The following is a 27,811-nucleotide window of genomic DNA, read 5'->3' as shown; positions in this document are numbered from 1 at the left end:
TTGGAAGCACCATAAGTGCTACAAATAATCTGCTCCCATGTTTCTCCCATGCACCTTGGCACGGTTTTTAAGCAACACATGTCATGCCCTTGTCGATCCTAGTTTCCGTTACCCTCGGCGTGCATGCGTCGGTGGGCCCCAAGGCCAGTAAACCCCAAAGCACCTTCTGGTTTTCTTTCGGACCTCTCTCTCTCTCTCTCTCTTGCTTGTTTCTTGCAGTCGCTCGGGTTTTTGGCGAAGATGGCGAACGAGCGTCTCCCTCTCCAGCGGAGGGATTCGCTGCCTGGAAAAGACGACGCGCCGACGCCGGAAGTCGAGGTGGTGGAGGACTCCGCGGCGGGAGGCAGCGGGGACGGCGGCGGCAGTGGAGGGGAGTCGGAGGCGTTGATGGTGGCGGAGCTCTCCGATCACCAGCTCCAGGAGAAGATTCAGCGGTTTGTGGGTCATCTCTCCTACGGAATAGCAGGCAGGCTGCCCGACAAGGGCGTGAAGCTCCAGGCCCACCTCCGGCTGCTCCAGGAGGAGCTCGACCGCCGGAAGCTCGCCCCGCGCCGCAAGGTATGCGATCGGTTGATGGGTAGGTGGGAAAGATTCGAGATTGGTTGTGTGGGATTCGGATTTGGGGTTTTGGGTTTGCGTCAGTTTGGAGGGAAGAAAGGGGAGGGATGGAGATGGGGATCAAGAACGAGGTGGATGATGATTAAATGAAGAGGGAAAGGAAACTTTAGTGCTCCAGGGAATGAAGAGGATAGATGATGGTCTGGTGGGTTCTAGGAGTGATAGGAAGAGAAGCCACCCAAGGATGGAGGGTTTTGGAGCGGAGATTCTTGAGAAAGGGTTTTTAATTGAAAAATCCGATAAAATGGAATAGGATGGAGCATGTGAGAGGGGGAGGGGGGGGGGGGGGGGGGGGGGGCAATGGGAGATTAATCCTTAATAAATTGGTGCAAAGAAAGGAGAACAACAAAGTACAATGAGAAAACGAGAAGATAACGTGAAAGAAAAGCAGAGTGAGGGATTCTTGAGAAGAAGCAAGATCTTACTTGAGTAAGATAAAATCCTTAAAGAAATTTGCGCGAATGTGAGAAAAAATAGAGTAGAATGAGAAGGTTACGAGATAGATCTTGCAAATAAATCTCCTTACTTGGCATAAGATAGTAAGATCGTTACTTGAGGGGCTGAGAAAATAAGACAAAATAAAATCTTGCTGCATAATTCTATTTTAGGAGAAGAGTTGCTATATAGATCATCATATGTCATGTTTAATGCTTTACCTTGTTTTAGCTTAATAATTTCTCGAACATAATGCTGAAAATTTCTTCCTCTGCTTCACTTTTTTCAGGATGTTGGAGAACATGACAGGGCTGCACAATCAAGAACCACAGAATCATCTGGTGGGCTTCAAGATTTTTCCACATAAGTTAAAATCATTAATGACCCTTTAATCTAAAAAATAGCATTCGTATTTGTTTATTCCATGTTAACTGGAGTAGCATGTCCTATTTACCTTTGTGTATTTGTCTGGAAATGTCTTAAATTGCTATTTCTTCTAGGCATTGTAGTATCCTGAGCACTCATCGAATTCATATTGGTTCCTGATTCATAAATAATGTACAATTATGGAATCTGGAAATTTAATGCCAATGGCATTATCAATTATACAAGTTTATTAGTATATACTCAATATTTTAAAATATTGTTCTTATAAAATGCATCGTTGTACAATATGCTATTTAAGGTTTTCTTAGGTCGGTTAGGGCTTCCCTTGCGTGACAACTTCTGATAGTTTTACCAATGAGCTCATTCTGGAAAAAAATAGTGCACACTCCCTGGAGTTTCGATAGGTTAAAATTTTATTATAGCATCAAAGAAATTACATATAATTCTAATTTGTGGAGAGTGATATTGAAATATTTGGACCTTGATATGTATAGAGAAAGACGTGTCGGAGTTGGAAGAGACTTTAAAGACTAATAAGTTAAAATGGCTATGGTTGATTTAAGCAAAGGCAGTGTAACATGCTAGATGAATTTCCTTTGTTATCATGAAATCTGGGAGGTAATTCTAGAGATACTGTAGTTACATGAAATCTTCCTGCTCCTATATTTTATTTGTTAAATTGTTGAGTGCAACAAATTTCCAAGCTCCATTCCTATCGAGGAAGTGGAGTGCATTTTGATTCTACGACAATAAGTTTACTAATAGGGTTTACATGATTTTCTTGTTTGTCTATGTAACTAGATTAAGAAAAGTGCTCGGGCAGTTGATCTTTACTGCCAAGATCTAGTGTTAGTGTATTCAAGCTAGAAATAGAAGTGATTTTAGGGGTTTTATTTATAAAATGGGTTAAGCAAAAGCTAGTGTTATGTTCAACAAGGAGGTGCTACCCATGTATCTTATGACAATGGAGTTCTATCCAAGATTGGGTTATGTGAGCTTAAAACTACGTTAGGACAACATTTTTTTTTTCAATCTTTATTGAAGATAATTAGACAGATTTTCTGATTTTAGTATCGTTTATGGGATATTCTCTCTCCTGATCTTTTTATGCTGGTGGCTGGGAGTTTAATCAGATATCTGCTGAAGCCCAAATGGTTGTTGTGTCAGGTTTATCTTTTCATTCATGCTCAGATAGAGGTGAAGGTGGTTTGCAAAGATCCAAGTTTGGTCCACACGTGACTTGAACTGGACTTGACCCATACTAAAGTTTAGACTCATGGGTTTGTCTTTGGTACCAATCTAAGACCAGTACTTAGGTTATAGGTCATGCCTAAATGGGCAAAGTATAATAGATTTGAATGGACCAACTAGACTTGATGAAAAATAACTACAACCAATCTAGGTTTAGCCCTCTTAATTGAGAATTACCTGGACTTGACACAAACAGAGACTCGATCCTAATCCAACTCATACCATTTGGATGGTTCAGATGAGGGCTTAAGTCTTAGATGTGAGGCCAACTCATACCAGATTTGATCTAAGCTAGATGTAGACCCACTTGAACCAACTGCAACCCTAATTAGGGGGTCTAAACTTGGCAACTTAGTTGTGGATTGTCGCAATAATTTTGACTTCGTATGGTGTTGAATTGGGCAACAAACCAGTATTAAATTCTACAATAAAATCAGAGAATTGCCTTTGCTCCACTGTCAATACTTACTGTCTCTCATAATTAATTTCTTAGAGAGGATGGAAATGTTGTAGGAGATGTATGATAAAACTATCATTGTTGTACATCATGAGGAGCTCAGAATGTTGACGAATGAAAGAAACCAAATTTCCTTCTGACCTATGAAGTGCTTTGCTTACTATAACTAGGTTGCATATTAGCAGAGCTAAGCTAACTACTAAGCTGCTCAGGCATGGCTTGTTACATGGAAGGATAGTTGAGCCCTAGTAGAGTTTGACAACATATTATGAAGCTCAGCCTTATTTTTGAATTGAACTGGGTTTGAAGGAGATCGTTATCCAGCTGACCCAAGCTGGACTTAGCTATATTTATTTTTACAAGGCTAAAGTGTTCGTGCTTAGCATTTTTGTGTAGTTAGCTTCTAAAGTTTCTTGACCTTGGCCCATTTCCTAGATGAATGAGATGGTTTTGAATGAACCTATTGTCAAGTTGATCTCAAGTTGTTCATGTCAATGTATGTTGTTTCGGTATCGAGCTCCATATCGGTGCCACACTATCACTGTGTCGGTATGGTATGATATGGGGCTAGTTCGACATACTGAGTGTCAGTTCATTCGCCATACCATGTACCGATACCAAATTGGTATGGTATGGTACGCCCCACTGCCTTGTTTGGTATGGTACGACACTATGGCGTACCATATATTCATGAATAACTAAATTTGTTCGCAGCCCTATATATGTCAAATTCCAGAGACAACCTCTTGAATCAAGGATCTGGATTAATGTATGAAGAGGATTCAAAGGGAACTTGAATTAATGGACTGGACATTATTGGATAATAAATGAGGAAATGATATTACTATATGAATTGACAAGGTTTCATGGTCATTGCTTTAAAACAGAAGCAAACTTATTTTAAAGTTGATTTCCTCCCTGATTTAACTAAAACAATGTATGAAATGAGGAGGAAGGGGGGAGGAGGTTGGGGGAGAAAAAACCTAAAAGATGGTGGTGTTTCCCGCTTCACGATTGATGCTATGTGTTTTCAAGTCACCGTCTTCATGACCATGAAAATGCAATCCAAGGGTGAAGGCTGATATTAGGAAACTCTCTTTGCTGTATTATCTAGACTTACAAGAAGTTATATTAATGAAAATCTTGTTATGTATTTGCTCATGTATTTTATATTGGATGGACTTCCTGAAAAACATGATGCTTTTTCGCTGCATTTATCACTTTATCTTTGATTTGTTATGTTGTTTGCTTTTTGACTGAATTACCATTTTCTTGTTCATGTCATTTTCACATACTCTCAAGTGTCACTTTTCTCCTTTGTCAAATTAATGCTGAGTTCGCCATCAGATGTCTTGAAATCCATGTTATGTGGACTCGGTTACTCGTTTCTGGTGGGGACAGTGCTACCTAGACGTGGCATTTATGTTGAGTTTCTATATATCCCGAAGAATTTGAATGGCAACCTCAAAGAACTCAAACATGAGGAGATGGCCATATATTAAATAACTAAATAAATAATTCTAAATAAGTGAACTAAAGAGGGCAAAATAAACTTTCAGCTCAAGTGTATTGCGTTAGCAGGGGTGCATTGCATATTTATAGAAAAAAGTAAATAGCTGGAAAAGATACATCTCTGCCTCTACTATTGGCAATAGGTTTCTTCTCTGAGTTCCATTTTGTTTGCTGAACAGGAAAACTGTTATTTTTCAACTTTCATCTGATAATATTGATATTGATCATATATTTTGCTTTATAATCGAAATCGCTGTGATCTCTTACTCTCAGGTACAGTTAAAGATTCCAATGAAAGCCTTGAAATAGTTGAATCACATTCACAACCCTCATTTGCATTCCAATTTCCTCAGAAGTTATTGAGCAAGGTAAAAAGGTTATCCTTGCTTAAAGAATTAATATTTCCAGCTCGGCTAGAGAAGGCATTTTCACTTACTTTTCTTCAGGCAGATGCTGCACCCAACAAGGACTTGATAGATATTACTCTGAACAAGTGCAAAAGTTCAAGTGAAGGTGAATGCCAAATGCATGAGAGAAGACAGCCAACTGAGATATCAGCACAACCGGCTAGAATGTCTACCAGAGAATCACCTTTCCCATCTGCTAGAACTGTTGCCAACAAAGATGAACGAAGATCTTCTAATGGTGATCTCAAGGCTTTTGAATCTTTCAGCACTTCTTTGACTCATTTGGTGGAAAATTATTCCAGCCTTTCTACTAGAAAGTGAGTTTTTGGTTTTTAGCTGTTATTTGATATTTATCTTTAATGCTTTCTTTCATTGCCTGTACAAACTTATCCTATGTGATTCCTGGTATGATAATCAAATATATTAAGATCTCTAGCCTTTTCTACGTAATTTTTATTGCCAAATAGGTGGGTGAACTGAATGTTGGCTTTTTGGATGTAACTTAACCTTGCTCCCTGTCTTGTCTTACTTAAGTGTTGAAACAAGATGTGTATGTTGATTAGGATTTATTGCTCTTTTTCACTTATTGGTATTGCTGTATGAATTGGAATTTTTCATACTTCTCTGTTTTTCTTTATGTTGATCAAGCAAAAGTGGAAACTTTTGCAATTCGAAGGACCAGAAGCAACATTCTCAATTAATTACTTGAATTTCAGATTGTTATATGAAATTTTTTGATCTCCATTCTCATGAAAGATAGTAGCTTCAAATTTAACAAGGAACTTATAAGGTAGGTGGCAAACTTTAGAAGGGGAAAGGTTCTGGTTATTTGGTTAATTTTATCATTGCTTCTTAGGTCATGATCTGTTATCCTTGTGGTATTTAAGGTTTGGGCTTCGCAAATGCCTCTAAGAAAGAGGTAATGTTTTTATATGTCCAGCAGGATATAACGAGATTGTCTGTCACGTTATGCTTCTGTGACATTTCCTTTTGCATGAATCTTCCTTTCTCTGATATCCTTATCATTGTTTATACCGTGAAGAACCTTTTAAAAAAGTCTTGAATTTTGGGTGGACCATTCTCTGCTGTTTTCTCGTTAACTGATCTGTTTTCATGTTTGCTGTGATGGCTTGTATAAACTTGGGAAATGCTCTGAAATAGGTGTTAGAGGAAACTTAGAGGGAACTTTTGAGTTACTGATTGAGGATAAAGTAATGGTAAATTGATTGAAATTACTGGTGTGTGAACAATAAGCAAGTGACCCAACTATGAAGGTCCAAAAGTTTGCACTGAAAAATAGGAGGAAACATATAAAAATTTTATAGGCTACAGAGGTATTGAGAAATAACCCTTGATTGGAATTACAAGGCTAACATTAGATAGATGTATAACACATGTTGATCATGCTTCTATCTATTTTATTTTCTTTTATTTAGTGATTATACTATTATCAAGGTAATATGACAACTATGGCTTGTTGGATCATGGTGATAGTTCTAGCAGTTAATAATTTTTTTCTGAATATACAATTCCTCTGAGCATGATAAGCCCCTCATTATTAATCTGATATAGGAGGCAGGCCGTCTAGCATGGAATAAAATGTCTCATTGAGAACTATAGCAATGTTGCATGTCTAACTTTGATGCTCATCCGATATAGAGGTGATCAAGCTTTTGTTGGGAAAGGTAGGGATGAATTTGAGATGTGTGAATATGATGAATGGAGGGATCGATACACAAATCAAGACTATTTTAGGGTCAAATATGTAAAAGACTTGAAACCACCCGAACCACCCTTGAGGGTAGATTGAATAGTTTGAGGGCTGATCGTGGTTGGTTCCCCATAAACCTACCTTAGTTCACTCCTAACCCTGTAATATGTTTGTATACCATTGGAAAGTGGTTTAGAGGGTAATTCTCTTTTGTTTTCCACCACTTGTAGGTGGAAATGAGAGGTAGAAAGAGAGGACAAGCTATGACGGGGGCTTTCACATCAAATCAACCAATTCACTGTCATTTTTTGAGCTAGAAATTCATTCTAACTAGATAGTTTTCTTCTATGTACCTTTTTTTTAATAAAAAAAATCATCAATAGGGAGTAGTTCACCTAACTACAGGACTGCCGATAGAACAGTACATTCCTCGCGTTAAGGTTGATCATCAAAGTTCAGTCCTTACAGCGTAGATCTCTATTGTATTGAGTCTCCTTGCAATGTACTTACATCCATATAAACAACCTCAATCAAAGGGTCTTTCTTTGCATTTTTTCCCTTCAATACAAAGCTTTCTGCTTTGTTATCTGGCTTGCCGGCCTGCCTTCAGTCTGTATGGTGGGAAACTAAACTCACTTCAGCTACAGCATTTCAGAGATCCATAGGAGTTCTTTGTCTGGGCCAATTTCGTCCATGGCGAATTAGAAAGGCTGATCTATTACTTATTATATCTTTTTAAGGCGGGTTTACCTCTTACCCGTTGACTATGACGGAAGGACCAACTCCTTTGAAAGTTTTTTATCGATGAATTCGATTGACGTGGTTCTAGCTCGTTTTAAGGTCAACCACTAACTCATGACTAATCAAATGGAATTAAGGGGAAGTTCTGTAAAATTGAGTATGAACCTTATTTGATCATCAGGTTCATATCTTAGAGCATGAATCCAGATCAAGATTAACAAATTTTGTGGTTTTGGTTTGATCACCAAAATCTAAACCAAAATTCATATAAATTCAAAAATAATCTGAGCAATTGGTGTTTGTTCAGGATAATCCTTGAATATGTTGCTGAGGAGGGACCTGTCTACTGTCCCACTGGAATAATTTTTTTGGGCTATTTATTTTTAAATTATTTTTTATAAAGTTTAATTTTTGTTAAAAATAATTATTTTTTAAAAAAGAAAGCATGTTTTCATTAGTGAAGTGCGTATGCTACCAAAATTTCATCCACGATGATGCAATTTGGGTATGTTAATGTTCCACAGAGCCAAGGCCCAAAACTATCATGAATTTTAAATCAGTATGAAAAAGCACCTTTAATCAAGTAGTTTTTTTGTATATGTTGTGTATATGAGGCCAGTTTTAAAATCTCTCATTTAGAAATAATTTCCAGAATTATTTTCAACTTTAAAATTATTTTGAGTTAATTGCTCATAAAAATGTTTAAAATATAAGTACGTTAAAAATATAGGTATAGTGTTAGATAACTAAAATGTATTCTCTGATATAGGTAGTGCATTTTCATAAACAGTTTATTTTTATTGATTATCTATTTTAATTAATTAAAATATATGTCTTAAAAATATTTTAAACAACCAAAAAAAAGATACATTGATGAACTAGGAGAAATAAGGTGAATACTCTGAGGAAATGCATCAATGAACTTGCACTAGAGGCCATGCTATGGAAGATTTGGAAAATTAAGAAACTAACAAAACTATGCATAAGTAAACTAGCACCCTGATATGTGAACATTAATGATAGTAGGAACCATTTGAATGATTTTGAATTGCAGGTGTTACTATTATTAAATATTACTATAAATATACTCTTTCTTTTTTTGCTTATGTTCTAATTATTAATCTTAATACATATACCTTTTAAGTATACTTTGGAATGTAATTTATGTGATTATGATTTTTATGCATGTGAATGACTTTAGAACATGTAGAAAACCTTGAATGGGGCACTTAACTTACTTCTGCTTTGTTTCATGTAAATTTATAGTACTCAGACAAGAAAATACGATAAAAAATCCAAAACTAGAGTATGGAGGTCAAAAAAGACTGTGCCATTGGTATTTGGGGCGTATCCATGTGTATCTATTGATTCTGTTTGTAAGCATGATCCTCAATAAGGCACATCCATACCCACTCTTTTAAATATGCATCAATCTTTAGTATTTTGAACCTTCATATTTTATATAAATCAAAGTCAGATTTAGTTGATATTTATTTATTTATTTATTAACTCTTGAGGTTATATGTTGCATGAACATGGGTGACAAAATGTTGTCATGTATATATGTGCTGTTGAAAATTCAGTTAGTGTCCATTTATATCTTATTGTGATACTTTTCTGACATGATGTCTGACACCCTTTGTAGGAGGAGAATTTCTGAAACTAGAGATTCATTGCAATTGAAGTCAAAAAAGGTTGTTACAATTTTTTTAAGCTGTGCACCGTTATATTCTATTTCAGTCTTGCTGTTCATGCAGTTATTGTGTGTCAAGCTTATTTGTATTATTGATTACCAGAATTTATATTTATAATATTAACAAAGGTGTTTTACAGATATTGTTCTGTTATGGTTGTGGTGAGATGCAATTTTTTTTGCCTTGCTTGTGGAATATATTGATCTCTATATCTTTTACTTGGAAAAAAAGAATTTATTTCTCTATGGCCTAAATTCTTTCATACTTAATTGAACATATTTGAACTCTATTTGATCATTTTCATGCTGTAGCTGCATCTATAGATTTTCGCTGTCTCTTGCAATATCCAAACCCTGCAAGGTTCTACATTGACATGATTATATCACTATTTGCTGTGTGTTGATGTACATTTATGACACTGGTACAAAATGTTGTCTTACCACTTATATGCCAAGTCTAATTGTTGGTTTTGGGGCTGTGACCTATCATTTGTCGACATGTGCCTGGTGTTGTCTAGGCACTTATGATTGATAAGAATCCATTGATAGCTTTATTGGATAATCTATATGCATATTCATGGCAATGTTTGGAGCACTATCAAAAAATGACAATCTAAACAACTTTATTTGATTTTTTAAGCTTGTGATCTAGTTAGTACTTTTTTTCACCCTTTTTTCTTGAAGATATCTCTGAAGCAGAAGTCAGTATTTTTTAATTGTTTTTTAAACATATTAGTTTCTTTCAAAGAATGCGGAATTATCCTGAACCGTTTGGTTTAAGGCGTACTGAGCCGTGCCGATGGCAGAACGAGATGGTTTCGGCATTCAAAATGGTAAACTAGCAAGTGGGGGAAGAGGAAGAAAGAAAGAGAGAGAGAGGGGGGGGAGGGGCTCCGAAGGGTCGGAGCAGAGTCTCCGCCCTCTGGACCTCTATTTCGTTCGAAACAAGGATCTATCAGGGCTTCTTTTTTTTTTTAATTTTGAAAATTTTAAATGAAGTCGCCAAACTTTTTTTTTGGAGCCTCTTTGGCACCCTCTGGAGGCCTCTGGCAGTCCTCCTTTACTCTCTCTCTCTCTCCCTTTCTCCCCCCCTTTTCTCTTTTCCTCTCTCTCGCTCCCTTGCCCTCTCTGCTGTGTTGGTACGGTCCCGGCACAGAACGACACAGGGGTGTATGGAACGTGCCACCGGTCGACCGATATAGACTCTGGTACTGGCACTATAGACCTTGGTTCCCTTATACCTTTTGTAAACCTAACTGTCTAACTAATCCACTTCCTGTCTAGTCTTTATTCTCCTCTGCACTCTAATTTGGGGATCATAATAATGTTTAGCATGTACATTTGAGGGGTTGGACCTACACATACCTAGGGATGCAAATGGGTCATGTCGGATCAGGTCATAAGTGACCCTGACCCAATCCGGTTTCTTGTTTGGATCCTAATTTTGGACCTAGACTCGACCCGATAGAAGATCGGGTCGGGTCGGGTTCGGGTCCGATCCACTGTTATAATTTCTGACTTCATTCGGGGCGGGTCGGGTCCGGGTATAGCCCAAAAAATTTGGGTCTGGTTCAACCCATTTATGGCTTTAGAACTTGTATTTGCACCCCTGCGGGCTGCAGCCCACGGGCCCAAATAATTTTGCAGATTCAGGTCGGGTCGGGTCGGGTCATAGGATTGAAAATCTAAAATTACCCAAATTTCAAATAGGTTGGGTCGGATTGGGTCTGAATTTAGTAAACCCAGACCCAATCCGGCCCCACGAGTCCTCCAAAATGGGTCTGGTCAGGTCATGGGTCAACCCGACCCATTTGCAGCCTTACACATACCATATCACAATATCACAGGTCATAAGTAATTATGTCCATGTTCAAATGTGCAAAGTACTGCTGTTTTTTGCTTATGTATGCATAATTACCATAACTATCACCCTTCCTATAACCTTGCTATCTAACCAATCTGTTTGTTGTCTGGTCCTTGTTTGTCTATATACTCCAATTTTTTGGGGATCGTAGTAATGTTTAACATGTAAATTTGAGGGGTTCGACCTACACATACCATATCACAATATCACTGGCGCCAACTAAATAAAACACTGCTGAACTAAATATTTCCATGTTCAAATGCATAAAACACTGCTGAAATTTTTGTTTATGTATGTATAATTACTATAACTATCACGTTTCCTAAGTCTAACCAATCCACTTGCTATCTAGTCTTTGTTCTCCTCTATACTTCAATTTGGTGATCTTAGTAATGTCTAACATGTACATTAAGGGGTTGGACCTGCACATCTCATATCACAATATCACAGGTCACAACTAAATATATCCATGTTTAAATGCATCTTGCACTGCTGAATTTTTTATTTGCACAGTTATTTCTGTGCTTTATTTCCATGTAACTTGCATATCACTACTACTATAAAGCACTCACCTCCATCTCCAATGACCAAATACCAAGGAGAACTTATTTATTTCTGCTATTTCTTGTTGTGGATTGGTAAATGCAATCTCCTTTCCATATAGTTGCACTCATCAGAGTCTATTAAGATACAGAAAATATGAAGAATGCAACAGTCAAAAGGAGTAGCACATTTATCAATTGTGAGAACAATGTTCTTACAACTTTTTTTGCATGCATAATGCAAATGCCTCTGGCAAAAAGTGGCAGTGGGCTGGGAAATCCAGCTTTTGTTGAAGTATGTGTTTCTACAACTTATGACTTTGCCATCAAGTTAGCTTGACTAGATCATTGTATCTGTTCCTCAGTGATATCGTGTTTATGAATGGACTCCTAAATTATGAACTATAAATTTTGTCCCATCAGTGTATATTCATGGATGTATATATAGTGTAGACATATGATTCTATCAATGGTGCTACTCCATCTCTTTTGGAAGGAAAAATACATATGAAGACTAGATACTAGAACAGACTTTGAGACACCATTTTGGGCAATAAATCAAGTCTAGTTGATACATTTCCTATGCTTCTCATTTCTTTTCTGACTTTATTTCTTATTTTTCACTTATTGAATTACTAACATATCATGACCATTGTTTTAGGCTTCTACCTTTAGTTGATACAGGTTTTATCGATAGTTTAACTCAGATTGACTTAGAGTATGGTTGGTCATTAATAATTCAGCCTTTGTCATGTCTAGAGTTATAGTTGCATTTAGTTTGATTGTATCATTTTTTGACAATGTAAGACAGGTTCAGGAGGTGGTGCTCTTGGATGAAGAAATGCAACCTGTACAGCCAATACAAATAGATGACTCTGATAAATGGTGAATCCATTATCCTGAGTAGCATCCTCTCTACATGTTGTAGTTCTCTCTCTCTCTCTCTCTAATGTTCAGTAATCATTTTGAGATCTGGCTGTTTCATTAATGAATGTTGTCCCTTCTCTAGGAAGGAGGCGAAGATCTATTATCCTTCAAGGTACGTCTTCTCTAGAATTGGAATCATTGCTGATTAATGGTCTCAATAGCAGCTCCAGATTCTAACATATTTAAAACTATTGTCCTGTATTTTTCTCTTATCAAACAATATTTTCTCATATTGCTAAAAGTAAAGAGGGATAAAAAAAGTAAGCTTCATATTGCATATCATTATGGTGTGTTTTTACATAACAAGTTTTTGACAATGTTTTTTTTTATCAAACAATATTTTCTCATATTGCTCAAAGTAAAGAGGGATAAAAAAGTAAAAACAAACCATTTGTTGCAGAAACTGGAGCCACGTTGCTGAAAAAATGGTTTTTTTTGTGTGCATATATACCCTCCTAAATATACAAAATCACATGAATATCTTTGCAAAGTTGCTATTAGCATGTATACCCTCATAAAACACTTGTTTTGCATGTATACCATTTGTTTTCTTTCTTTTCTTGCATATGTACCTATGCCATCTAACACTGTTAAAATTGAGCGGTTTAAAATTTAAATGACTGAAATACTCTTAATGGGTAGACGTGGAAAAAGAAATATATCTAAGAGTATACATGCAAATAGAAACTTTGCAACAATATTCATGCAATGTCGTATATTTAGGAGGGTATATACTCAAAAAACTCCTTAAAAAATGATCATAACTCGGTTAGAACTTGCCAAATCTTTCATGACTTGATTAAATCAACAAGTCAAAAGAAAAGGCCAAGTCACATTGTAAATGTTTCTTTGTTTAAGATCTTAACTCAGTGAAGTTGGAATATTGGATTATTATTTTGGTGATGCTACTCTCCCATTTTATGTTGATGTAATTATCATTATTGAGTCTATGATTCATTATTTTAAGAAGATTAAACCATATTGAATTTAAATTAACTATAGATCTTTAGATCAGTAAAATATTTTTTAGTAATTTATAAATGATGAGCTGTTGTTCATTATTGAGATGAGAATTTCACAAAGGTATCGGGATTTATTCCATAAAAATTGATATCAGCATGGATTATGCAGCACTATAATATTGATCTTTTTTGGTTACCCTCAATTAAGAGTGACCGAACTATCTTCATTAGAATTGACTTCGACTATTTCAGTATGCGCTCCAAAGCTTGTTAGATTAATCCCGCATCTTATTTAATTTAATTTGAAATGAGAATATATGTGCCAAATCTACATCCACTTTTGAATTAAACAAGTCGCAGGATTAATCTAACAAGCTTTAGGGCATATGCTCAAATGGCAGAAGTCAATTCTAGTGAAGATAATTTAGTCACTCTTAATTCATGAGGATGACCAAAAAAGATTGGTATTATCATGCTGCATGATCCCATGTTGACATCAATTTTGATGGAATAAATCAAGATTCCTTTATGAATTCTCACCTCAACAAATGAACGAATCACCATTTACAAATCACTAAAAGATATTTTACTGATCTAATAATCTAAAATTAATTTAAATTTAGTATACTTTAATTGTTTAAAAATAATGAAGAATATATGGATGTCATAGTGTCAATAATGATAATCCATCAAAAATGAAATGGGAGAATAGTATTTACGAAAATAGTCATCTAATATTCCAACTTGACTGAGTTGAGCTCTTAAATAATAAAAAATTAACAATGTGGCTTGGCCCTTTTTTTCTTCTTTAGACTTGTCGATTCAATCGGGTCATGAAATACTTGGTAAGTCTCAGCCAAGTTTTGATCTTTTTTTAATGGGTTTTTGAGTGTATGTCTTTCTAAATATGCAAAATTGTATGAATATTCTCGCAAAATTGCTATGTGTATGCATATCCTTATAATTTTTTCTTTTTGCATGTCTACCCATTAAGGGTATTTTAGTCATTTTTAATTTTTAGTCTGCTAATTTCTTAAGGGCATTAGAGGGTATGGGTACATATACAAAAAGTAAGAAAAATAAGGACATACATGCAAATAAGTGTTTTATAAGGATATACATACAATAGCAACTTTGTGAGGCTATTCATGCAATTTCGTATATGTAGGATGGTATACACTTACCCCCCCCCCCAACCCACCCACCAAAAAAAAGGAAGGTTGATGTGATGGGTACAAATGTCTTTTATTTTTAAAACAGGGGAAGATTTGTCAAATATTGCTGGAGATCTTCACCTTTTTCATTTTTAGCAAATCACACATCATTAGAAACATGCCACCTGTATTCTTTAGACGCAGAGAATAAAACCTAGCTTTAAGGCTATTGCCAGCCCTTAATTATGGAACCATTGTGAAGAAATCATCTATTCTTTGATAGAAATGAAAGAAATCTAAACTAAGAACACCTTAGGTTTAAAAAAATTGAAAAAGAGAAATTTAAGAAATTGTGACAATATTGTTATTTTTAACTTAGAGTGAATGGCTGAGGTTTAAGTTGAAGATGTCAGGCAATAACCATGGATACCAATAAATATAACCTTGTGCAATATTCCTTTTGTCATTCTATGCTCTTAGTTTTAATCGCACCCCCTGAGCCCCCGTCATTGTTTGCTATTCATTGTTATGTGCCTTTGCTATAATAGCAACATTCTGTTTCCAGTGATACTGAAAGAGTACTAATGAACTTCATGTTTTAAGTTTAGACTGAATCAATATCTTAAGCTTTTTCAGTTTATTCATTGGATTATATATATATATATATATATATATATATATATATATATATATATATATATATATATATATAGATGAGATAAAATTCACATATTCCAGTATATTTTGACATGGATCTTTGCATGTGATCCACCTGCACCATGTTGTTAAGTGGTGAGTGTGAAATTTTATCAGTAAAGCCTTACAGTTAAGATTAATTACTGTTGCTGTTAGTCTCTGAGATAGCTATCTTGTATTATTCGACTGATCTAATATTATTAGAAATTGCACATTAAAGGGGGCTTATCTTTCATTTCCTGGCTTACTATATTCATGCATCATTATTTAACTTTTACTTGATGCCTACTTTTTTAAGTACTTCCATTATCTTACATTTGCCTTGGATATATTTATGCATGGAACTGTACTGTAGGTTTTGCACATAGACAAACATGTGTGCATACACAGACTTATTTCTGTTTAACTAATGCCTTGTTTTGTAGGTACCTCCAAAGGTCGATATCTCCGGTAGGTAGACCAGGAGGGGAATACTATTTTTTCAACACATACTTTTATAAGAAACTTGAGGAGGCTCTTTCGTGCAAGGTAAACTTTTTTTTCTCTTCAATCAATACATCGAGGCAATAATGAATATGTTGCATTTCAGCAGAAGGAATGCAGTAGTAGGAAGTATGATGTGTATATATTGGTATGTCATGTGATTGCCTGATGGAAGATCTGAGTAAAATCATGAAGGCCCACGGGAAAGGTTTTTCTGATACCCAGTCAGGGAAAGGTTTGAGATTAGACAGTTGGACATAAACATCCTGATAGAAAGGCAAACTGGTTGTTTTCTTGAAGTGGCGTACAATTTGAGGGTTTAGTGCTAGACATACTATGTCAATATTATTATGATTCCAACCAGAAGCTCAGTTCTTATTTTACAGTATAGATCCAAGGATCTTCAGCTTCTGATTTTTTTAAAAAATATAAAATATGCACGTTCCGCTCATATTTGACTAGGAAATGGGCTTTTTTTTCCTCAAAAAAGAAATTTGACTTTTTTGGGGTTGTCAGTTGCAAACTATACACTACTGTTTCTTGTAGTACCTCTCTTTTTACAAGTTAAACAAGGAAAGTCTTAGTGCTCATGTTTCAATATAATTTGGTTTATTTTTTCCATTCAGTTTCGAGGCATTTCTGTTCTCACCTCTTGACTACAATTGTCGGGGCCATGCATGCCTTTTTGTCCAAAAAAAGATTCTGTTCTAAATCCATTATATTTTCTTTAAATCTCAGATAATTCATGTTTCATTCCATATCCTCTGGAAAGAGGGGGCTAGAACTTCTGCTTTGTGGTTTTCTTTGTTCCTTAAGAGTTTGCTGTTAACTAAGCAATTCATATAAAGCAACTTTTAATTCTTAGCTTGATGGTGCATTAAGAATATTAAGACTGAATTTTCATAAGAAATCTTTTATAGAAAATCATTAATACTTGGAGAAATCGTTTGCCTTGCATATTATCATACTCATGCCCTGTAGATACATTAGGAAGGTGTCTCTGTTCATTAATAATATTAAAACATTCTTTCTTTTCATATTTTTGGTAATAATCCTATAGCTAAATTCCACAGTTTAAAGAAACATAAATTGCTTTTGTAATTTAGGTCTTCAAAGTTTTAAACCTGTATCAAATAGAATTTGGTGTCTCGGTCTTTTTTTTCTTTAGTTTTCTTTATCTCCCCTTATCTTAATTAATGCAACTTATTACTCCTAACTGTGTTAGGAAGGTATCTCCATTCATTAGGAAGATTAAAACATTGATTTTTTCCCCAACATTTTCAGTAATAATTCTATGGCTAGGTTCTGCAGCCTAAAGATTCATAAATTGTTTTTCTGATTTAGAAATTCTTCCAAGTTTTAAATGTGTACTACTTAGAATATGGTGCCTTGGTCTTTTTTTTTTTTCTCTAGTTTTCTGTAGCTGTCCATGTCTTAGTTTATGTAACTTATTGTTCCTATCCTTACTTTTTCTGTTTCAATATCATTAAATAATTAAAGCAAATTTAATCATGGTATATTTCTAATTTTATATTTTTGTAATTTGTAGGGTGATAGCAATGCGTGTTTCTTAAAATTGAGGAGGTGGTGGAAAGGTGTAAATATATTTCAAAAGGCTTACATCTTCTTGCCAATACATGGAGAGTAAGTTCCCTTTTATCAATATGATAAGTGGCACATCTTTTTCTATTTTTGTAGGAATTTATATTTTAGAACATGCTTGCTTTTTTTATTTTTAAATCTAAGGCCAGACATACAACTATACGAGAATAGATGAGTGTAAAGATCTAGAAAGATTGTCATGAGGCTTCATGAAGAGTTCGAAGGGAGTTTCTCCATATTTATTAGCTTTTAGGTTTTGCCTGATTGGTGGCTTCATAACACAAAACATAACTAACAATTGCAATATGACAGAGAATTCAATGCTGGATAGAGTTGGCTGGACTTTATCAGTATTTGGCAGTTTCCTTCCTATTTATGATTATTTTTTTGATGCATCTCAATCACTGCAGAACTTTTTTTTTTCAAATAAGAAATTTGATGCCATGACTACAAGTAGATAGTGATTTCAGTAAACGATAATCTAATTTCAATGATATTTCCTTGTTGTTCAGGATAACTTCTTTTGTGCTGGATGAGCTGCTTTCCTATTAGAGCTGCCATCATATTATAACTCCTCCTATATGTGGGAGTTGGGTCAAATGGCATGCCTCCCTGCTAGCCTATTTTCCAATCTATTTTCTCATCACAAGAGATGCCCATAGCAAAATTGCCAAGTCTCCTTCAGCAAATAACTCTATCCATGCAAATTATGCAGTTTCTCTTGGAAGGTCTCTTGAATTCTAGATGCGACTTTGCAAAATAGGTTGCTTGTTCCTCTCGTCTTTCATTCATGCAATGTACTAAACATGCTGTTGCTCTGCCTGTGCTTATTGTGCATGTAACAGATGTGAAACTTCTTGGCTTCTGTCAATTCTTGAATGAAAATTCTCCACTTAGGCTAAATTAGTGGCACCTTATGCATGAGTTTTAGGCTTAGTTGGAGTTCTTTTGATGAACCTATATGAACTTATGATTGATGAATGTTTTTCCCAAACCACCACCTTGTAATTTATGCAATCCTGTGTCAATGTCGTGTCAAATCAGACATATGCAGAATGATGCTGAGGAAAAGCATTCTCATTTTCCTGAAATGGTCATGCTCCATGTTACTGTGTCTATGCCTGGGAAATTTTGAAACTAAAGCCAATTTGACCACTGACTATGTCATATTATCAAACGCCCCCCATTTTTCCAGGATACTCACGATATGAGTTTATCTTGATCCAAATTTCTGAACAATCCTTGCCTTATCTGTTGAGCCTTCTTCATGGTTCACATTCTTTCCCTTTGGCGTCCCCAGTTTTTTTTCCCTCCTTAGCACCCACCTATGATTCTCTTAATATTATTCTGTAACTGCATTTCAATGTCACCCTTTATTTAATCTCATCGGTAGCATTTTGTTAATTACAAGCAGTATGGTCCCTCCTATTGAGAATGCAAAAAGATAATGCATAAATAACTAATATAACATAATTATGGTAAATCAGACAAAGTTGACCCTGATGGCTCATTGCCAGTTAAAATACTTTTGGTCTCTTCACAAGAAGTTTCTATGCTGACTGCCTTGTGCATGTCTTCAACGTTGTGATTATACCCATTCTGTATGCCTCTCATCCTCATTATTGATTAAATAAGCTTTCTTGATTGCCTCTGATTAGCCTTCCCCTTTGCTTTGAAGTATTCCGTCATTTACCCGATTAAAAGTTTTCTAAGTGATTATCCTGGCGTAAAGCCACTTCTTTATGGATGTCTATAAATTGAACAGCCCTTGTATTTTAACTCCCTGAAACGACAGCGGAAAACGATCCATTGCCGCCGACATTTGGTTTTCCTCTCGTGACTCCAAATACGACATTGAAGCTTGATCACATGGAAGTTTTTTATTTCTACTTTCCTACTTTGTTATTACTGTACTATTGTGATGTTTCCCTTGTAGGAACCTTTTTTTGTATTAATTAATTCTATAGACATGGCCTGACAATTGATTAGAACTGTGCTTGTTTCCTCTGACAGAAGTATCATTGTTGATATTTCAGCTGACTTCTTTGGTAAACTTGGTTTTATGTGATCAGTTGGCACTGGAGTTTGGTGATTATTAGTATACCAGCAAAAGAAGATGAATCTGGTCCTATTATACTTCATTTGGACTCTTTGGGGATTCACAGTAGTTATTCAGTTTTTGATGTCATTGAAAGGTAACGTACCTTAGAAGTTTGCAGTTATTATCATTGTGAACTTTTATTTTAATATTGTGCACTTTCCTATATAAATAATGTATGTATATTATCCTATAGATATTCTTTATATGTGTGTATATAATATTTGATGTCACTGAAAGGTAATGTACCCTGGAAGTTTGCGGCTATTATCATTGTGACCACCTATCTTAATGTTTGTGCACTTTCTTATGTACATATGGACATATGTATTTATAATATTATGCATATAGTTTTTTATATTTTATTGAATTTAACAAAAAAATTTGTCAGTTCTGATTTGTGCCCTTCATCCACCAATTCTTTCTTTCAAAGCTCAGATTTTTGTTTGTTACTTTCACGTTCCATATGGGAATTGATCGATGCACTTCCCAAGTTCCTGTATCTCAAAATACATACCAAGATAGAGAGACAAATTCTCGAAGAGAAAAAGGTGGAATAATCCATTCTTAAAAATATTAAAAACAGTTAACTCAGCAGTTGTTTTCCAACACATGTTTCTTTAGAAGCTTGATGGAAAGCTAACCTAACTTCCAAGGAGGTTTTCCATCTCAGAATTGGACCTCATATAAGTACCATGCTGGTACAATGCTGGTATATCCTGTATGGTGGTTGGTTTGGTGTACTGAGACTCGGTATGTTCCCTGTACCGAGTCTCAGTTCGGTACTGGTATGGTGTGGTATATGTTTGGTACACCCATTATGGTAAACCTTGCTAGCCCCTATCAAGCAGTACTAGTGTATTTCTGTTTATCAACATCAATCATCTCATTCTTCTTGCAGTTATATGCTCAAGCAATCTCAAGTGACCTGTTTGATGTGAAAATTACTCAATCAATTCCATTCGTTGCCCCAACATGGGATATCAACATAAATTTTTAACTAAATGGACTAAAAAAATTTAAGATCCCAACCAGATTCTAGCACCTCATTAGACCCTAACAATTGATGAAGACATGCATGCATATAAATGCATGTAACTTGAAAGTCATTGGATTCTTTTGTCAATGTTACCAACCTGTATTCTCTAGACATGTTGTCCTTCATTATCCAACTTGACAAATTGAGGCCACAAGTTTAGTATATAAAAATTGATCATGTGAGCTCTTTCTTAACTAAAAAAGTGAAAAATTTTGCATTACATGGACGTATATAAATCACTTTGCTAGACTTTTCTTTACTCAAATGATTACCCCTTTTGATTAGGTCAAACGATCTTTTGATGACTGATATATGGTTGCCTTAAGACTTTAAGGCTATCAATATGATATAAAAAGTTGGTCTTTTCAGCAGAGTTTGCATATAATGTTGCCAAGTGTACATAGGGGTTGCATATAACGTTGCTAAGTATACATAGCAAACATTGCCAAGTGTACATAATAAAAGCCTGCGCTATCTTTTCAGCAAGAAATCCTTAAAATAAAGCCATCTTATGATCTTTTCTTAGAAAATTCCAGGTACCTTCATCTCCTATGCCGCATAGATTGAAGAGATCTATTTAGAGTAATAAATAGAATTTTGATTGAAATAACCGAGAGATATATGGGAATAAAATCAAATTCCACATGTGATTGTTTCAGAAAAATTAAGAAGCCCCAAAAACCTTCATCTTCTGTGCGGCATTGATTGAAGAGATAGATGTGATTTCGGCAATCAGATTGTTATGAGATCACAGGGCAAGAGTGTGACATTTATGAATAGCTATATGTTACCAAGCAATAAGAAATTTTACGTGTTCTTTGCTTTAATCACCCACATATCTAGGATACACATTAATCAACCTTAATCAATATTGGCAAAGAAATGGAAAAAGTTTTATCCTATAATTTAGGATTGGTTTTATGGATTGAAATTTAATTATAGCTTAATAAGTTCTAGAGTGTTAATAATTTTCTTCTGTTAAAACATTGGTCTCATTCTGGCATGAGGATCTACATAATATGTAATAGAAAAGTTGGTCTTTTCACTAGGGATTGCATATAACATTACCAAGTGTACGTAGCAAATATTGCCAAGTGTATTTCAGCAAAAAATTCTTAAGATAAAGTCATCTATTACTCTTTTCTTAGAAAATTCTACATGTGAGTATTTTAGAAAAATTAAGAAGCTCCAAATATATATGTCTTCTATTACCGACCCGAACCAAACAATATAGGATGTACTGTACCGTACATGTTCGGTATTGGTACCAGGTACTGGTGGCATATCGACACTCAGTATGCTTAAAAAATTTCGTACCGTATCGTACTAATCAAGGTACGCAGTACCGACTGTACCGACGTACCGGTGGGCATCGGTACCGGTACGGTGCCGAACCAAACCGAGCCGAACCAGTACTCTACCAATGGGGCTAAAAACCAAAAAAATTTTGGAGCCGGTACGGATTGGTCGGTTTGGGTCGGTATCGGTCGGTATGGGCCGGTACGCATCGGTATCGGTTGGTACGGGCCGGTACGGTTCGGTACCGAAATATGTAGCTGTACCGTACCGGTAAGGTCCGGTACCGGTATGTACCGGCCCGTACCGACCGGTACGGCGGACCATGGTACTAATATTGTACTAGTGTGACATCGGTACGGAGTCTGGTGCCGAGACGGCGAACCTTGCTCTTGATATTGATGACAAAAAAAATATTTAAGGAAGTGAAATATAAAAAGGCTACTATAATCATGGGAAGGCTTCTACATTTTCAAAATCCATGTAGCCAACAAGCATTACGATATGTAAATATCCATACATATTACATTTACAAATTTCCTTCTTTATTTTTAGTAAGGCATGCAGAGTGTACATTATAAGCTTGTCATACCATGCTATTTTGGGGTAAGTGGCGGTGAGAGGGCTAGCTAGAAATTGCAATTCCCTTGAAGTAAAAGCAAAGCAATTGATTGGGTGATGGTTGAGAGAAAACAAACTATCTATAAAGCAAAACAACAACAGTAGAGAAAAGATCTCTAAAATGAGCAAGTGATGTGACCTGGTATACAATACATGCAATCATCATTAATATATGGGACTGAGTAATATGGATACAATGACGTGCAACACAATTGTGAACATCACCTTTTCATTTGGTGGTCCACTTGAGTAAATTTTTGGTCCACAAATTTATTTGTGGTGCTTCCTACTTATTTCTGGGAAAAGTATATAAACAAGACCTTTTTTTATTCACTTTAATCTTATTGGTTTATTTTCTGTGGGATGAATTAGATTGGGCCTAGAATCTATTTGATCTGTTGGATGTAGATGCAAATGGTATAACAGCTCAGGACCTCATCCAAAAAGGCTAGCCAGAAGGTATTATTTGGATTTTTTGGTTCTATATAAGTATCCAAGATCTATCCAGTGTATAGTTGATGTGGGACTAAACACATATCCGCGTAAATTCTCCCTCTCTCCATTTAAATCCTGACATTTTTGTCATGCTAAGAGTTCAAATTCATTCAAATCTAATCATAACCACCATGACCGACTTGTGGTTTGCCCCAATGGGCTTGAGCTGCAGTGTCCCTAGTTTATATAGGCCATGGGCTAGGTCGGCTTTGATACCATTTTCCGATTTGTGCATGTTATCCTTGTGCATGTTATCCTTATCTTCTCTATATCATTCACAACGTAGGACCTTACTTAAAAAAGCTAGCTAAAAAGTATTATTTGAGTTTATTGGTCCTGTGTAAGTACCTAAGATCTATCTAGCAAATAACCGATGTGGGACTAAATACGCCCGTGCGAATCCTCACATACTCTCTCCGTTTAAGCTCTGGCGTCCTTGCCAGGCTAAAGATCCAAATTTATTCAAATTGAATCATAAACACCACAACCAGCTTGTGGTCAGCTCAATATATCTGTGCTGTAGTGTTTTCTAGTCTACATAGATCATTGGCCGGGTCTGCTCTAATACTATTTGTCACAACCCAGGACCTCGCTCAAAAAAGCTAGCCATAAGGTATTATTTGAATTTTTTGGTCCTGTATAAGTATTCAAGATCTATCCAGCGAATAAATCGATGTGGGAATAAACACATACCCGCGTGGATCTTCACACCTGCGCAAGGATGATGCGCACAAATCGAGAAATGATATCAAAGCCGACTCGCCCTATGGCCTGTATGGACTAGGGACACTGCAGCACAAGCCCATTGGAACTGACCATGGGCTAGTCATGGTGGTTATGATTAGATTTGAATGGATTTGAACCCTTAGCTTGACGAGAACGCCAGGTTTTAAATGTGAGGAGTATATGAGGATTTGTGCGGGCATGTGTTTAGTCCCCATGTCGGCTATGCACTGCATAGATCTTAGATTTTTATATAGGATCAAGGAAGCCAAAAAAAATCTTTCAGCTAGCCTTTTTGGGTGAGGTCCTGAGTTGTTACAAATAGAGTATTGCTGATATATGTATATCTGCATCTATCATCTTGATCACATGGATTTGATGCAGAGCTGGAATTTAAGATTTTGATTCTATTCTAGCTATTAGAGGAGAGTTCATATATTATCACTGAGCTTTATTGATTAGTTGCATTGCTATCATCTATCTTTTTCCTTTTATTTGCTAATTTATTTGTTGGAGTATGTAGGAGATTTCCTTTTCCTTTTGGAGAAAATTTAAGGTGTTGTTTTAGTTGCTACGACAATTGTATCTTGTACTATAATTGTTTTGGTATTTCAAATCATTATATTTGAATGATTATGCAAAAAAAGTTGCATATTTTTACATATTTTTCAGGTTTACAATTGTACCGCACCCACATTTATGAGTTTGTTTGATACTATAATTACTAATATCCATGACTATGAAAGCATTAGTTAATGATACGTGCAACATGTAACAAATCATGAAAATGTCGTTACACTACTAATTATTTACAATAAAAAAAGCCATTCTTTTGCAACTCAATCAAAACTTACCAACATTCACAAACTTTGTATATGCATACCAAACTCCGTGCATCGCACGTCTACCGCTAGTAATAATATTGTTTTTATGTCTTCAGCATCATGCATGTGCACTTTGCTGGTAATATATGAAGATCATGTAGCATTTTCTTGATGCCTCGGAAAGGAGGTCTTCTCTTCATACTACTGTAATACACAGGAATCTAAATTTATTAACATAGTTGAATGAAACTATATCCATGGGGACTGTACCATGCTTGACATGTTTGCCATTGCTGTGCTATTTTATATTCAGAAAACATGCTATAGAGGAAAATATTTTCTCAAGTTAGATAAGTTTATGCTGTAAATTACATGTTTTCACATTCTTGTTTCTATATTCATAATGTATTATATTCTTTTTTCCTTGTTTACGGCAAAGTGAATGTTTTCAAACCTTCTAAACAAACCTGAGTTAGGATTTTTTTCATTGCAGATATTTAAAAGCAGAATGGGACTACATATATCAAAATGCTCCTTATCCAGATGTTCCAATTTCAGAAAGGATATGGAAACATCTTCCCCGAACGATTGAGAAGAAAAAAATTGATGTAAGTCTCTACACTAATTCATTCATGTATTTATCAATAGTCTCTATAAAATGACCTGAGCTGTTTTCTGACAATGATTTGTTAACAAATTTACTTTTTGAGGGAACACATAAATCATAGTCTAGGTGGGAAAATAGCTTCAGCAGTTGCTTCCGAATACTAGGCTGAATATATTTTAAGAGGTTGCTATAAGATGGATGTCCTTTCTCATAGTTATAGTAGAGCTGATTGTTTTCAGGTTTATCCTGAGAAGTGGCATCACCCTTATAGGGTCCCTGATCACCTTATATTGATGAGCTAAGTTGACGAGATTGAAAATATTATACATTTCTGTAGATAGGAGGGAGGGTAGAAAAAATAAGCCATCAGGTCTTTCTTGACCAGAGAGAATGTGGAGAAGGTAAAAAGTTTTTGTATCAGCAGCTGCAAGTTAACTTTAACATATAATTTCAGGTCCAGGATTTTAAATGTGAAAGTGCAATGGCTAGTCGAAATTAATCATTTCGCATATTGAGCTTAACCTTGCAGCATTGCTTAGGCCTTAGGTTGATTACTAACTTTAGCTAGCTCAAATATCTGCAGTGCTTGCCTGTCGGTGTGTTCATATTTATCATTACCTTGAGGCCTTTTTTGTCCATTGTGGATGCTCTTTCATTTAACAGTTCTCATTTTTTCTACAATCAGCTTTCCTTCCTTGCCTATTTCAGCTGGGCTAAGCATACATGTGTTACATGACACATGCACATTTTGATGCAGTTTTGTAACTATCTGTTGGATATCTGGAGGACTAGGTACAGATGTAAGCTGCCACATGCAGCTGAAAAGCTCTTGTTGTTCATATGAGACGTACATGCTACCACACATTAATAAAAGAGCCATATACAATCTGTTTGGGGTCAGCTTTCATTTCATGCTTGGCCACTCTTGTGACCTGCTGTTAATTGTTTATGAACTCTATATGCTTTTTTCCTCCAAGCCTTTGGCCAACTTAAGCAGTGCTACCTGGTCATAGACAAAAAAAGCTATAATATCATTAATTATATGAGACAGCTGGAATATTTTTACTGTTAGAATGGTTTGATAATCAGTTTATGGTGTGATTGATCGACACATTTATCCATGAGTAATCCACATTATATTTCTTTGTACTTGGTTGTGCAGTGTCTGATTGTGAGCATGCTTGTTAAATTGATACCTAATCTCATCAGTTTCGTAAAGTTTTTCCTCCTTCAATAGGTGATTAGAAGTGCACATGCAATCACATTTCATCATGCTTTTCTCTAAAGAAGTTATGAAATTGACTGCCCTAGTGATAACTACTTACAAGCGATAATACCTGCCTTCTCCCACCAGGTTCCTCAGCAGAACAATGAGTATGATTGTGGCCTATTTGTACTTTACTTCATGGAGAGATTTATCGAAGAGGCTCCTGAAAGACTAAGAAAGAAAGATTTAGCCATGGTTAGGCACCCACAATTCATAATGTTAAAATTTTTTAATGTTATGTTTCTTCGATCATTTCAATTACTGGCCCTTTGTTTTATAGTTTGGTAGCAAGTGGTTTCAACCTGAAGATGCTTCTGGCTTGAGAAAGCGGATACGGAATCTGCTGCTTGAAGTATTTGAGAATGCTGAGATGGAGAATGGCAGAATAGAACCAACACATCCTCTGGTAGCTGCGCTGCAGTGTGAAAACGACTGACAGCAATGCATTGAACCTTTGGGCCCTGCTTGGATGTCCAATTAATAGATCCGAAGATAATCCCCAGAGTAGGATTTGGGGCAGGGTTAATGAACAGAAATGGTTGAGGTCCATGGACTTGCCAATTCAAAGATCCAGGCTGATGTACTCTCCCTTCTGCCAATGTCTTCTCACTGTGCTCCCACCTTGTTGAAAGAAAAGTAGGCATGGCAATTTTGCTCTCAGATAATGAATCATTCAGTTAAGCATGACTTTCTGCATGAGTCCATTGTGGACAAACTAGGTACTTGGTACAAGCCCAGGTATCTGGGGGCTGGTTCAAGCTTAGAGAGGAAATGATGTGAAAATGTTTGATGAAAGCTAGCAAAACAAATTCTCATTGGTGACTCAATTTGCTCATGATTGTGTTGTAATAGAACGGAGTGAAGCTGCAGCATAAACATGGCTGGCAGCCACTGCCAGTGTCTTCTCACTGTGCTCCCACCTTGTTGGAAGAAAAGTAGGCATGGCAATTTGGCTCTTGGATAATGCTAAATCATTCAGTTGGGCAAGACTCGCTGCACGAGTCCATTGTGGACAAACTAACTACTTGGTAAAAGCCCAGGCGTATGGGGCCTGGTTAAATCATAGAGAGGAAATGATGTGGCAATGATGAAAGCTAGCAAAACAAGTTCTCATTGTGACTCAACTTGCTCATGATTGTGTTGTAATAAAACAGTGTGTAGCTTCAGCACAAACATGGTTGGCAGCCACTGCTGAGCTCAGCAAGTCAAGCATTGTGCTAGCATGACCTTTTCATTCATTTGATAGGCTTGGTTGGGGTGGTCTTTAGGCTCCCCTTCCGACCAGGTACATTTTGTAAAGTGAAGAATCTGATAGGCAAATGTACAGTCCATGTATATGCGATATTTAAAACTGATAAGCTTTATAGCTGCTCATAAAACCCTACCATTGATCTGTTTC

The 27,811-nt window shown here is 36.0% G+C and overlaps 1 protein-coding gene across 1 annotated transcript; it reads left to right on the top strand.

The window, feature by feature from the left end:
* The first annotated feature begins 191 nt into the window (after positions 1-191).
* LOC103701973 (ubiquitin-like-specific protease 1D) lies at positions 192-27,811 on the top strand. Its single transcript, XM_017841534.3, has 13 exons — positions 192-558; positions 1,343-1,394; positions 4,934-5,028; positions 5,107-5,384; positions 9,165-9,213; positions 12,430-12,503; positions 12,628-12,657; positions 15,783-15,885; positions 17,390-17,484; positions 19,515-19,637; positions 25,032-25,146; positions 26,500-26,607; positions 26,693-27,811. Exons 1-13 carry the CDS (start codon positions 241-243, stop codon positions 26,846-26,848), a joined length of 1,596 nt encoding a protein of 531 aa, XP_017697023.3. The 5' UTR covers positions 192-240; the 3' UTR covers positions 26,849-27,811.

The sequence above is a fragment of the Phoenix dactylifera genome, chromosome 6 (genome assembly GCF_009389715.1).
Source record: "Phoenix dactylifera cultivar Barhee BC4 chromosome 6, palm_55x_up_171113_PBpolish2nd_filt_p, whole genome shotgun sequence".
Classification (NCBI taxonomy): Eukaryota; Viridiplantae; Streptophyta; class Magnoliopsida; order Arecales; family Arecaceae; genus Phoenix; species Phoenix dactylifera.
The sequence above is the reverse complement of the archived record's forward strand: the minus strand, read 5'-3'. Positions and strand labels throughout refer to the sequence as shown.

What these genes read in the sequence shown, in the direction of transcription:
- LOC103701973 (XM_017841534.3), top strand. Translation starts at nt 241, where the DNA reads ATGGCGAACGAGCGTCTCCCTCTCCAGCGGAGGGATTCGCTGCCTGGA. An exon ending in AGCTCGCCCCGCGCCGCAAG is followed by an intron (nt 559 to 1,342) that starts GTATGCGATCGG and finishes CACTTTTTTCAG; the next exon opens with GATGTTGGAGAACATGACAG. An exon ending in CTCAGAAGTTATTGAGCAAG is followed by an intron (nt 5,029 to 5,106) that starts GTAAAAAGGTTA and finishes ACTTTTCTTCAG; the next exon opens with GCAGATGCTGCACCCAACAA.